The sequence below is a fragment of the Nothoprocta perdicaria genome, unplaced genomic scaffold (assembly GCF_003342845.1).
Source record: "Nothoprocta perdicaria isolate Ctin4 unplaced genomic scaffold, notPer1 scaffold_8, whole genome shotgun sequence".
NCBI classification, from domain to species: domain Eukaryota; kingdom Metazoa; phylum Chordata; class Aves; order Tinamiformes; family Tinamidae; genus Nothoprocta; species Nothoprocta perdicaria.
In genome coordinates this window covers 9,645,557-9,657,651 of record NW_020456087.1, presented here as the reverse complement: position 1 = coordinate 9,657,651, position 12,095 = coordinate 9,645,557, and the positions used below count along the sequence as shown (strand labels likewise).

The 12,095-nt window shown below is 45.8% G+C and overlaps 1 protein-coding gene across 1 annotated transcript in view; it reads right to left on the bottom strand.

Moving 5' to 3' along the window:
• Positions 1 to 11,960, bottom strand: part of ESRRB (estrogen related receptor beta) — a 75,282-nt gene extending 63,322 nt beyond the window's left edge. Inside the window, exon 1 of the mRNA XM_026051801.1 lies at positions 11,860 to 11,960. Coding sequence (XP_025907586.1) covers positions 11,860 to 11,909 — 50 coding nt within the window. The 5' untranslated portion in view covers positions 11,910 to 11,960. The remainder of the gene's footprint in view (positions 1 to 11,859) is intronic.
• Positions 11,961 to 12,095: the final 135 nt, after the last annotated feature.

Genomic DNA, 12,095 nt, shown 5'->3' with positions numbered 1-12,095 from the left:
CAGCAGATTCAGACTCAAAGTACCTTAGAAGACAATTTTAAAAAGTAAGTTTCCAAATACGGCTCAAAGCTTGTACATGGCTGCTTCTTCATCTTGCAGCTTCTGCTTGTCTAGATTCCCATATAAATTTTTACCACCAGTCTCTTCCTTCAACAGTAGTGACAGCATTTCATGGTTGGTAGTTGCTTTCAGAAGATGAAGTAACCTATTATATAGTACCTGTCGCTGGGAGTCAAACAGAACCTGTTAGCTCCTAGAAGCCAGCAAGTACTGACTACATTATTTGAGGCACGAGGTTCTCTATCATAGTAGGAATCATTTTAATATGGTCTCAAAGACCTTTCTGTGAGGCTACTAAAGTTTTTTTTTTTCTCCATGATTCAGTAGTCCACATCATTGAAAGTGTTAAGTTTTTACATTAATTCTAACATTGGTGAAGTATCAAAAATAGAGTGAGATACTCAGATGTCATTCTCCCAGGAAAAACTAGATGCAACTCCAAAATAAATGAATGCATATTTCTTATTAAACCTGTATTTAACATGGTATAGAAGTAACAATGAACAACAGTTAAGAAGAACCCTGATAAACCTGCTACTGATTAAAAATAAAGGGAAAAAAAAAAAAAAAAAAAAAAAAGATGAGGATATTTCAAACATGTATCACTACATTTTCATCATACCACAGCATGGGTATGTCTTCATATAGATGAGAAATTAGCTAAAAAAACAAAACAAAACAGAAAAACCTTGCATCTTTGCTCTCCGTTAAAAGCCAGTGAGCGGGTTAGGAAATGCAAGCCAACATGCAAGCACTCTTAATGCAGGCTGCAAGAGCCCAGCAATTCAGATCCCAAGGTCCCGGTTCTAACCCCAACCGTCAAGGAACATCAAAACACACTTCCAGGGAACCCAGAAAGCAGATGCTTCTCTTAGCATGGGTTAAACCTAAAGGTACCAAAAATTTCTAGGGGTTACTATATTAGGAAAACACTGACAAACTGGATAGTTTTAAGACACAAAAAAATTGGTTGGGAAGACGTAAGCACGAGGAGAAAGCAAGAGCGCTTCATTTAGGAAACGGTCTGCAAATACAGGAAAGGAGTACTCAAAGACAGCAACGTATTTCATAATGTCAGTTAGGAGATCAGGGAAGACTGGATGAAGCTCACATAGGAAACACTAAGGTTTCTCTTTTGTAATCAAGCTTCTTCACCATGAGATCTCCAGGGACCAGAGAATCACACCTCAGGGGACGTGCTGGCAGGCGCCACGCTTGTGACATTATTCCCACAGGCTGGGGAAGGGGGTTTGCAGAGCAGGACCCCTCAGGGAGGGCAGAGATCTCCAGAGACTCCACAAGGTCCACAAACCTGGAAACCTCTCTTAGCACAGCAACAAGAGCACTGCCAAGGTGGCCAGCAGAAACCCACGCTTTCCCTTCAGAGAGTGTACTGGTTTGAGCGGCTCCTGAGGGCAGCTCTGTGACAAGAAAGGTGGCAGGATGGCAGCTGGGGGGGCAGCTCTGTGCCCCGCCGACCGCAGAGCCCTGCAGGTGGCTGCCGAGTTCTCACAGCTCCCACCCGCGCCAGCGCCACTGCACCGGCGCACGCATCCCGTCCGCAGCACCCCCCTCGATGGGGGGCAAAACTATTCCCCTGGCAAAGGCAGGGCACTTCTACCTGCACTCCCTTAATTACAGCCCAAACCTAACGGCCAGGACCCTGCAGATTGAATATTGCTGCCTCTAACGCCCGCAGCGCCATGCGGCTGCAACCTTTCCCAGGGCAACTGCTGCAAGACAGACACGCCGTCGCTCTCGCAAAGGCAGGATTTGATGCATTTCTCACCAAAACACTGCCGTCATGAGAAGCTCTCACAGAGCAGGTGTTTGCAAGGCCTCATCCACTCCTCCTCTTGCCCATGGCAGTGGCTGTATTTGCCCCATTCCTCCAGACTGCCACCTTGCTGCACCGAAGGGCAGGCTGGTGCAGAAGGGCCAGCTCCTTCACACTCAGGCTGTGTCCCTCAAAGAAGCCATTCCGGACCACAGGCTTCCCTGGAACCCTGTCTTTAGCTTGGAAACCTTTTAACAAAGCAGAGACCTGTGCCCCTGCCTCCCCCCATTTCCCTGAAGCAAAGGGGCAAGCTCAGTCCTCCCTGGCTGCCTCGCTCCCTCCCCAGTGCTCACAGGAGGCATCCACAGGGGCAGGCATGGTTTCACAACACTAGATTTGGGCACAACTGATTTATGGCACCCAGGCTGACGTGTTTCTTCTTGTGTCCAGCTCCTCCAGTTTAGGTGCTCCAAGCCCAGGAGAGGCCGGTACAGGCCCCGGTCAGGCCGCACACGCGCGGCCTACACGTATGCCCGAGCCAGGCGGCCTCCCTCACAACCCCAGCCACAGGAGCTGGGCCTTTTCAACCACCACACATCCTAAATCAAACAAATTATCTCCTAAGGAGGAGTCAAGAACTTATAATCAACACCAACTGCCCAACCTCTTTTAATCCGCCCAATATGAGACTCGTTAGTCATCAGGATCACAATCCTATTTGCAAATCAGCTCCCTTTATCAGATAACCAGTGGGACCTAGTACAATATCTATTAGTCCAACAACATCAGCACCAAGATATATAACTGCTTCCGTACAAAAACCTTTCTTCTAATCCTTCTTAAACTCAACAAGACTGATTGGTTTTTATTATTCATGAATTAATTTTTAACTCTTGGTCCAACAGGGGAATTGAATTTATAACATCTTGCAGAGATTGAGGCAAAGAAATATAGGCTGAAAAAGCAGACCAGCCAAAAGCGGGTATTTTTCCTTCTTTCAACCCACAATTAAAGGGATGAGGTGGATTTTTCTTCATAAATATCCCAGGTCTAAATTCTAAGAAAAATTAATGTATTAAAGTTTATGTAAATAACACATCACTGCACTGAAAGAGCTTTTGCTTTTTTGTTTCATAAATGTTATGAAATAGGTGTAGAATTAATTTTATCATTCTCTTAAAATAACTCCATGCTAGAATAAGAACTCAAGTGAGGAAATTTCTGAATTCCTATAGAGATGGTCTGTGTCCAAAGACAAGTAGTGATCATAGACACTGGTTAGGGCTTGTATTTCCTTCTGCAATGACAGTCTCTTAAACTGTAACTGAGAGAAGAAAGGCTACTACTTTGCCTTAAATGAAAACAATTTCTAAAAGAACAAAAAGAGAAGGATCAGAAATATTGTAAGCATTGAAATAAAAAGCAAAAGTATGTCATCATCAAATAAGTTTTTTAAGCAAAAAAATCCGTAAGGGAACACAATATTTTGCATCTTCACCAAAAAAGTCAAACTTAAGAACACAAAAAAAAAAAANAAAAAAAAAAAAAAAAAAAAAAAAAAAAAAAGTTCCTCCAACTCCAATAACCAAAAGAAATGAAATCAAAAGAAAAAAGAATTTCCAAACAATTGACTTTTCTCACACCACCCTAAGCCTTATTTGGAGAATATCATAGCTAGCTCTAAGTTTTTCATGCCAATTTTTAAATTCCTTTCTTTTGCATTTTATTAAAAAAAAAAAATTCTCTGCTTCTTCTTACAATCACGTAGTCTGTTGTGAGTGATCTATAAATAGAACATTTAATTACAGATATTCAGTAGCACCTAACCATATATATCTACTAAATATAACTGCTCTAACAGAAAACACTGAAGGTTTTTTTAAGCCTAAAGGTTACGCACAGTATATTTGGACAGCATTCTGTTACCCACATTTACAGAACACCTTCAATGCAATAAGAGCCAAAAATCTACAAACACTGACAAAAGCTTAAAACAACCTCACGATGAAGGCACACCTGTATTTATTTTTTTTATATGTATATGCACACATAAATACATACCCACATGTGAAAAGTCTTGCATACGTGTCGAGGGACTTTTTAGAGGTAACTGCACAAGTAAATTGGCTCATATATGCAACAGAATTAAAGTGTGGTTATATACAGAATTATACGCATCTCATATGCATGAGTTTTCTCTTAACTTATAGTACACAAATGTGCATATAAAGGTAAGTATATACATATATAATCTGATACTCATCCATGCAAGGAAACACTTTCATTCCTTTACTCATTCTAGTTCTCTGCTACACTTGCATCAGTTATTCCAGGGGAGACACGTCTGGCATCATCCACGTAAAGCAACACATACAGCCACACGAGTGCATTTAGCCATCCCTTTCCAAAGGTCACCTTTGCTCCAATCTGCTCTGGTGAAAAGGGCGCAGGAGAAGCGGAGCAAGGCCATTCCCAGCAGCCGGAGCCCTGAGCAGCGGGCCCAGCTGCCGGATGCGTTTGCTGCGGGAAGGGAGCGCGGCTCGAGCCGGGCGCCATGCCCTGGCTGGCCGCGCCGCGCGGGCTCCCTACCAGGCGCGGGCAGCGAAGAGCAGAGACATCCCCCGGCACGGAAAGGACTGGAGAGGGGCTCGGTTTGTGTGTCCGGAGCAAAGCGGGTCGTTCTTCCCCCTCTACAGCACTTTCTGAACTGGCAAAACCAGGTAGCGCTCACATGCCAACCGCTGTGCAGAAACAAAGGAAAAAATCAAAGACGCTGCGACTCTGTGGCAAAATTGTTGTGTGACTCAAGGACTGTTATAAAACATGAAAACCAACTAAGGAGAATATATAGAAAATGTATATATAAACTAATTCTGGTTATGTACATCAGAAAAAAAAAATCTAAAGCAAATGTGTGAAACCAGTAGTACACTATATTCTCCATTGATGTATTGCCAGACTTGTGAAGATCTCATCCAGGTAAGTGTAATTTCTTGAATCAGGCAACAATATAGTACTGAGAATGCAAAACTCATCACATTGACCTAAGAAAAAGAAAACCACACAGAAAGATTTATAAAAAATAAAATTAGAGTATAATTCTTCAGTACTCTTATTTTTAGATGTTTAATTTTTTAATGTATAAAAGGGTGCAAATCTCAGTGAGGAATCTGGTTGCAATTGTTCTTGTCAGCATATTTTAAAAAAATACTAGCAGCAACTAATGGAAAATCATATTTCCGTCTTATTTTCACCCAAGTGTTTGCAGAGAAAGAAAAAAACGTTACTAAAATGATCATCTCCACATGCAAAATCATAACAGGAGAATTGAACATTTTTTTAAGGCTGTTCTTTTGACCTTTCTCTTGAGGAAAAGGACAGCGAGACAATACGCTCACCAGCATTGTTCACAGTGACGGCTCCATCACCGGAGATTGAGGGCCATTATTACTGAAGGGAACTTTAAAGTGCCAGGAAAAATAGGCAAAAAATTAGAAAATAACACGTCTAAATATGCCATATGTACAACAAGCTTTTCAGATGAGCAGACTCTCAGCAACCAGAAATCTTCTTGTAAAAACAGCTGCAATGAAACATAGACAATTCAAAACAAAATTGAAGAGAAATTGTCTTCTTGTTATGCAGGGCACTCCACGCTGGAGGCCCCAGACACATTTCCATCTCCCCCATCGGAGGCTTTTCGAGTTTAGGAAAAATATCTGACCCTTAAAATACACAGTAATTCCAATCTAATTTTTAGAAATGGAAAAGGAAAGTCTGGACTCAAGGAAGGGCTTCTCAGCTGAGGGTCTTATTCTTGTCCTATCTAAGAGGAACTAGAATAGCCTTCGTTTTCCTTCCATGTCCCCAACGGGATACAGTATCTGTGAGATGTCCTTACAGCTATGAAAAATGGTTATGAAAAAGGTAAACCCTCTGTATATTTATTTCCTTTCACATTCACAAAAACACAGGAATAAATTAGACTCCCACCAAAACACGTACAGACCTGTCGTGAATTTTACCGCAATGTAAGTCCCACCCAAAAACAAAAAAGAAATAAGATATTTGTATGAAAATGCAAAGGAGCCTTCTTTTCCTCCTATGTACACTGAAGTTTGTGACACCTTTGGGAACAGGTTCAGGCTGCGCTGCTCACTCCACCCCTATGGGTCAGGGATACTCTCCGTAAGATGACAAGCCAGCCCGCGGGCGCCTGGACTGAGATCCGGGGGCGTCCCACCGAACAGAAGGGGATTTCGCAGGCATATTTTTCCTCCCCCACTCGGAAAGGGAGCGCAGGAAAACTGCAGCGCAGCGGGGCCGCGGAGCCCTCGCCGGCTGTGTGCTAACAGCTTGCCACCTCCTTTTCGCAAGTTGTCTTGGCCAAGTGCAAGGGGCACTGCACAGCAGCGGTGCCTGCGGCGACGGGGCCGCGCGGCAGGGCTGGGTATGCAGAGGCACTTACTGGCACACGGTGCTCTTCACGAAGGGCACTGCAGAACGCTGCCCGCCTCGCGCACAAGCGCCGGGGGAGGAAACGCTGGCGCGCGCGTCGCAGCGCCAACGTGAGCACCGGCCAGCGCAACAGAAGCAGGTGCAAGGAAATACAGGTGCAATGCTGCTCATAGCGAAAAAGAAAAGAAAAAAGGCTCACAAACCAGAAAACTCGGCAGCAGTCACACTAAAAAGAGTGTTTCTTTGCAAGAGCAGCAAGAGTTAACTGCAGCGAATGAGCCTGGCCAGTCAAGATGGGGTCAAAGGATGTGCAGCGAAAGTTTCAAGTCCTCAATCCCCCAGAGCTTGCTTGCTAATTACATTTGCAATTACAAACATGACAAATATATTATTATACGGTGCGTTCCACCTTGAGCCGGCACACGTCTCCTCCTGGACAGTCCCTGCCAGCAGCCGGGCTCCCAAGCCCTGGAAGAGGCCGAGTGCACCGCGCTCCAGCTGCAAGGAGCATCCCGTGGGCGTCTTTAGCGCTCTGGAGAGGCAGGGAAGGGCTCTACAGAGGGGTAGCGTGGCAAGGATGGAAACAAAGTCAGAGAAGTTACTTCAGTTTCTCAAAGAGCAACTCACCAGGTCAATAGCTACCACCATTAAAAAAAAAAAAATACTAAATTATGCTGTGCTCCTGATGGCACATCGCAGAGCACTTTGCACATTCCAGCCACACAGACACGATGACATTCACAACTTAAATGCGGTCCATACTAGGGAGACAGAAAGGAGTCGAGATTTTTCCACTTTCAGCAAGGTCACAGCAGCCGAGTACTCTTGGTCTCTGCTTTATTAATTCCTGTCGCCCAACAAATAAACAGTCTTCTGAGTTGTTGTTTTCTGCGGAACCCCTCTGCTTCTCTGCCCCCTCCCCGGTCCCTATAGCAGCTTTACCTTTATCCTGCTGGATAAATGCTAAATGTACCAGGTCACACTGCACAAACTAAAAATTCTGCTGCGTTCCCTCGCTCTAAAGGTAACGCCAATAGCTGCATAAAGAGCGGGTCCCACCGGGACAAATTTCCTGGTCTCCACCATCCACACTGGAACTGTTGACTTGCAACAGAAGCTGCTGACGTGACCCGCCCCCCCCGCCGGCTTCGAAACCAAGGAGCACAGATCAGAAAAGGTCGATCTGGGAGGAAAAGATTTGGGCTTTTCTATCCAAGCCTTGCTACTATCTTTTTCAATATTATTCTTTCAACCTCTAGTTAAAGACATCTGAGATGTTTTACATTATTTTGAAGAAATTTTACGATGCTCCCGACAGAGCCTGTAAAGTTCACCGACTCCCAGTTTGAAGCCTTTTCCCTCCCTTCCTCCATTTCCTAAGAGCCACTGTATCCTCTCAGCCTTGGCACGGGTGGGAGAGACACCCGCAGCCACAACACACCTAACTTCTTAGCGAGCTAAAATTCCTGGAAAAGCACAGGTCACCCCAAGAGCAGAGGTCATCCCAAGCCATGTTAATTCGGAGCAGTGGCCACACAGCAGACGCGGGCTGGGGAACAACTGCAGAAGGGGCGCGGAGGAAAGCGCCGCACTCGCTCAGAGAGAAGGAAAACGGGATGCGAAATCTCTGTCACAGCAACTTTCTGGGATGCAATCTCTCCAAAGTCTTTTCCCTCTCGGGCCAAATGCAATATTTATTGATTACTTCAAATCGATACAATGAAAAAAATCCTATTTTTTAAAAATATATTGATCTTTCCATATTTCTCGATAATTCATAATGATTAGACCATTTTTACTTTTACAAGTGGAATTTGGAGGAGGAGAAGTTAATGCAAACACTGCATGGGGACCAATTTGCTCTAGTGCGGTATTCAGGTAGCTTCGTGTAGCAGGACCCCATCCTTTTGACAGGAACCTGCTTAAAAACACAGTACCTAGGCCCCTTCCCTTAGTGGTTTTTCAATTTATCCAGTCAATAAAGCAAACAATTCCCACCCCATTCTCCGCAATTAACAATTCTTCTCTATCCCAGACTCTCAGAGATCCTCAGCACAGACAGTTGCATTCTGCGTCTCTGACTCAGATTTCCTCCCATTCATGGAGTTCGGAGATTTCCAGTAACCTCTAAAATCAAGTCACATTTCCTCAGTCTGGGCATTAGATTCAGTGGCAACAACTTTGTTAATTCCTTGTTAATTCGCGTGATCTGGAATTTGCTCTTTCATTGACTTTAAATTCCAGCATCGTACCTTCACGTCTCTCTATCATCAAATATATCATTTTTTTTTCCTTTCTAACCACTTCCTTCTGTTTATAAAATAATTTTCATTTTTATCTGATCAATGACTCATGTGTCTTTCTTATACATCAGAGGAAACAGTGTAAGAGACATAGCATCTGGCAGGGTGCCCTTCCTTGCCAATGATTTTTATTTTCCCTTCATTATGGTTACTTGGTCAGCTTCTGTCTGTCATGTAGAATATTAATTAGAAAGAGCGATGGCAATTTCGTAGTCCTATCAACATTTCTGGTAGCAACTGCAACAAGCCAGACAAAAACTCTCCTGGACATGGAAGTTAAAGCTGAGAAGGAGAAACGCCGTATTTCCCTCTCCCATGAAACAGCCTTAGATTTCCATACAAGAGGTACGCAATGTATTCAGAATAATTACATATATATAGTGCGTGCACATATACTTGCACATAAATATTTATATATGCATACATGTGCTTGCATGTGAATATAGTCAGGTATTTCCTATGTCCGAGTGTACATTGCTGCCGTGTACACCCGCTCCCTTCCCGCCGTACTGCAGACGGACATCGTCAATATGGTGCAACTAATGCATTCACTCCATATGCCCTCACCTGACAGACAAACTGCAGGCACAAACCTTTTTTTCTGCTTTTTCTTTCTTTTTATTTTATTTTTTTTTAGGGGAGAGTTTCCCATTTGAACTCGTACAGCAGCTTCTTGCATGGAGCTGCTTCACCTGTGCAGGAATTATTACATTTGGTAGTGGCCTTTGGGGGAATTCAGCGGTCGCTAAAGGGAGGATTCCTACACATGCAACCAAATGCACGCACAAGAGCATCGGACAACTCGCGCAGAGGATGGAAACTAGGGACAGGGGCTTTATTCCCCCCACTGCAGCATCAGGCACGCAGGGAAACAACCCGATCCGCTGCTCAGAACTTCCTCCCGTTCCCGGGGGCTGCTCAGAGCCGCACACGCTGGTGAGGGACAGGGAACTTTCCCTACTTAAGGGAGACAAATCCCCAGCCTCAACAGTGGGATTAGGGGCAGTGAATCCCGGGGCTTAGCTCCGCATCGGACCCTCCTTGGCATCTGGACTGTTGCAGAAATTAAAGTCTCCTTAAACTCCAAGGTGAAGGGAGTCACCTCCCCTTCTCCTCTGCCTTGTTTGCTGCCGCTCTCACTAATTGCTAGGTGAAATACAGTTTCCAGGTGACTGTACGGATCACATATTGAGTGATCACATCCACTTTTCTTTCCATATTCTGTTCTTTCTCCCTATAGCTCAACAGTTACCTAAACAATAAGAGGCAGTTTGCAATGCTACCAAAAAAATCACTCGTAATTTGACAAAAAATGCTGCCAACATAATTTAAGAAGTGGCAAAAAAAAGGCAGAAAATTAACTATCAAAATCTTTTCACTTGTTAGCAGTCAAAAGACTAAGTCAGTACAATTAGAATAATAGGTTCAATACAACTGGACAAAAATATAGGCACAAACAATACCTATATTTACATGTATACAGTACATCTGTGTTACGGCGAGAGGAAAAACGGCTTAAGCGATAAATGAAGCGACCAACTTTCATCCTCAGCTATGGGATTGCAACCTCAAATCCAACTGTAACAAAACTAGAGCGTTAAATCAAAGCACTTTCTGACCCACTGCACATAGACCTTTAAATATACTATATTTTTAAGGTTTCTCCCACTTTTTTCCTTCTCCCCATAACCTTTCATAGACTTGGCTCTACTTTCTCACATCATTACTGTACCCTTTTAACAAAAAAAAAAAAAAAAGGGGGGGGGTGACAGTTGAGACATTTCAAATGATATTCCGATATTCCTGGTCTCTCTTCCCCTACATCCACAATTTCAGAGGGACGCCGGCGAGTTGCCAGCGCGAGTCCAGCGATGCCTTTGGCATCCCAGAGCGCTCCAGCCCCTGCAGAGCCCCGGGGGCTCCGGCCACTTCCCCCGGAGCCACCGTCACCTGCCTGAGCAGTGGCCAAAGTGCTGGGTAGGGGGCAAGGCACCTGTGACACTGCTGGGAGCTCCCCGAGACCAAGAAAAAGTAAAGCAGGCGAACAGCATCTAAAAGCAATAGGATTTCTTACTATTTTCACATTATCCGCGTTTCTTTCCTCAGTATCAAAAGTACAGCAAATGCAAGGAAAAAGTTAAGAGAAAATACGGTACGCGGTTATGCTCGGGCTTTTGGTTGTGGTGTTTTGTTCTTTTTCTTTTAATGAAGGTAAACACACTTTCTATTTTTGACTTTATATTAGAAGACTCCCAATGGCATCCCGAATGCATTTCCCTTAAGGAGCTGTTTGTTTATTTTTAATTCAAAATGGAGCAGCCACAAGTGAAGCACCAGTGGGGAAAAGAAAATCACATGGGTTAGATTATTAATTTCTATTAACAATACCAAGTCTCATTTTAATGGAACTGCTGCAAGCGGGGGATTAAAGGAGCAAGAAACGAGCGTAAGGACAGGCGGAGTATCGGGAAACAGGAGACAGAAAGACAGATAAAAGACAGATGTAATGAGAGAAGAGGGGTGAGCAGCATTGTGGGGAGGTTGTTTGTTTTTAATTGTTTTAACTCTAGCGGATACAACGCGTTCTTAAAAGAAAAGCGATGAAACGGGCAAAGTGACTTAACGCGCGCCTCGGAGGCGGCGCGCGGATTAACACGCAAACGCGCAGACGGGTCTCAGCTCGGGAGAGCTTTGCCGGGGCGCGCAAACCCCCTTGCAAAGGAACTGCTCCGGCCGGCTGGATGCGCAGCCGAGGAGCACATTTTACCTCCTAACTTGCCCCAAAAGAGCAAACCCAACTTAGCGGGGACGGGAACCCGTTCCCGGCACGGCCCCTTTGGAGGCGCCGCAGGTGCCGCCGCTCCCGCCTCGGGATGCCCGCCCGCTCCTCCGGCTCCTTCCCAAGCAGCAAGCTGCGGGACACCGCGTTTCCACGCGGCGTTTCCGGTGAAAACCCGACTTTTCGTGGAAAAAGCACCGCTTCGATAGATCTACTTGATTGTGCGCTTTTACATGCGCTTCTACTTAGAGCCACCCACTAATCCCTCCAGGAAAAATCGCAGGCTGAACGGAAAGTAGAAGTGGGCAGGAGGGAGAGCCGGTGCCCCGCGCGGGCGGCTCGTGCCCGGGCACCGCAGCAGCAGAGGGAGAAGTTGGGAGGAAAGCGGGAGACGGGGCCCCGAGCGCTCCCGCGGGCTGCGCTGCCCGCGCCCCGCCGCGGCCACGGCCGCCCCCGCGCGCGCCCCGGCGCGGGGCACTCACTGGTTGTGGTAGCCGAGCGGGTCGGAGATGCACAGCTCGGAAATGTCCATCAGTCCCGCTGGAGCATTCCCGCGTGGAGGAGAAAAATGATAAGGAAGCGGAGCAGGGGAGGGGAAGGGAAGGGGAGCGCGCGCCCAGGCGCCACCGAGACAAGTGCGCGCGGCGGGGCAGGACGCGCGGGCAGGAGGCAGCGCGGCCGCTCCCGCGCGCGGACACTGGCGCCGGCGGAGGGAGGG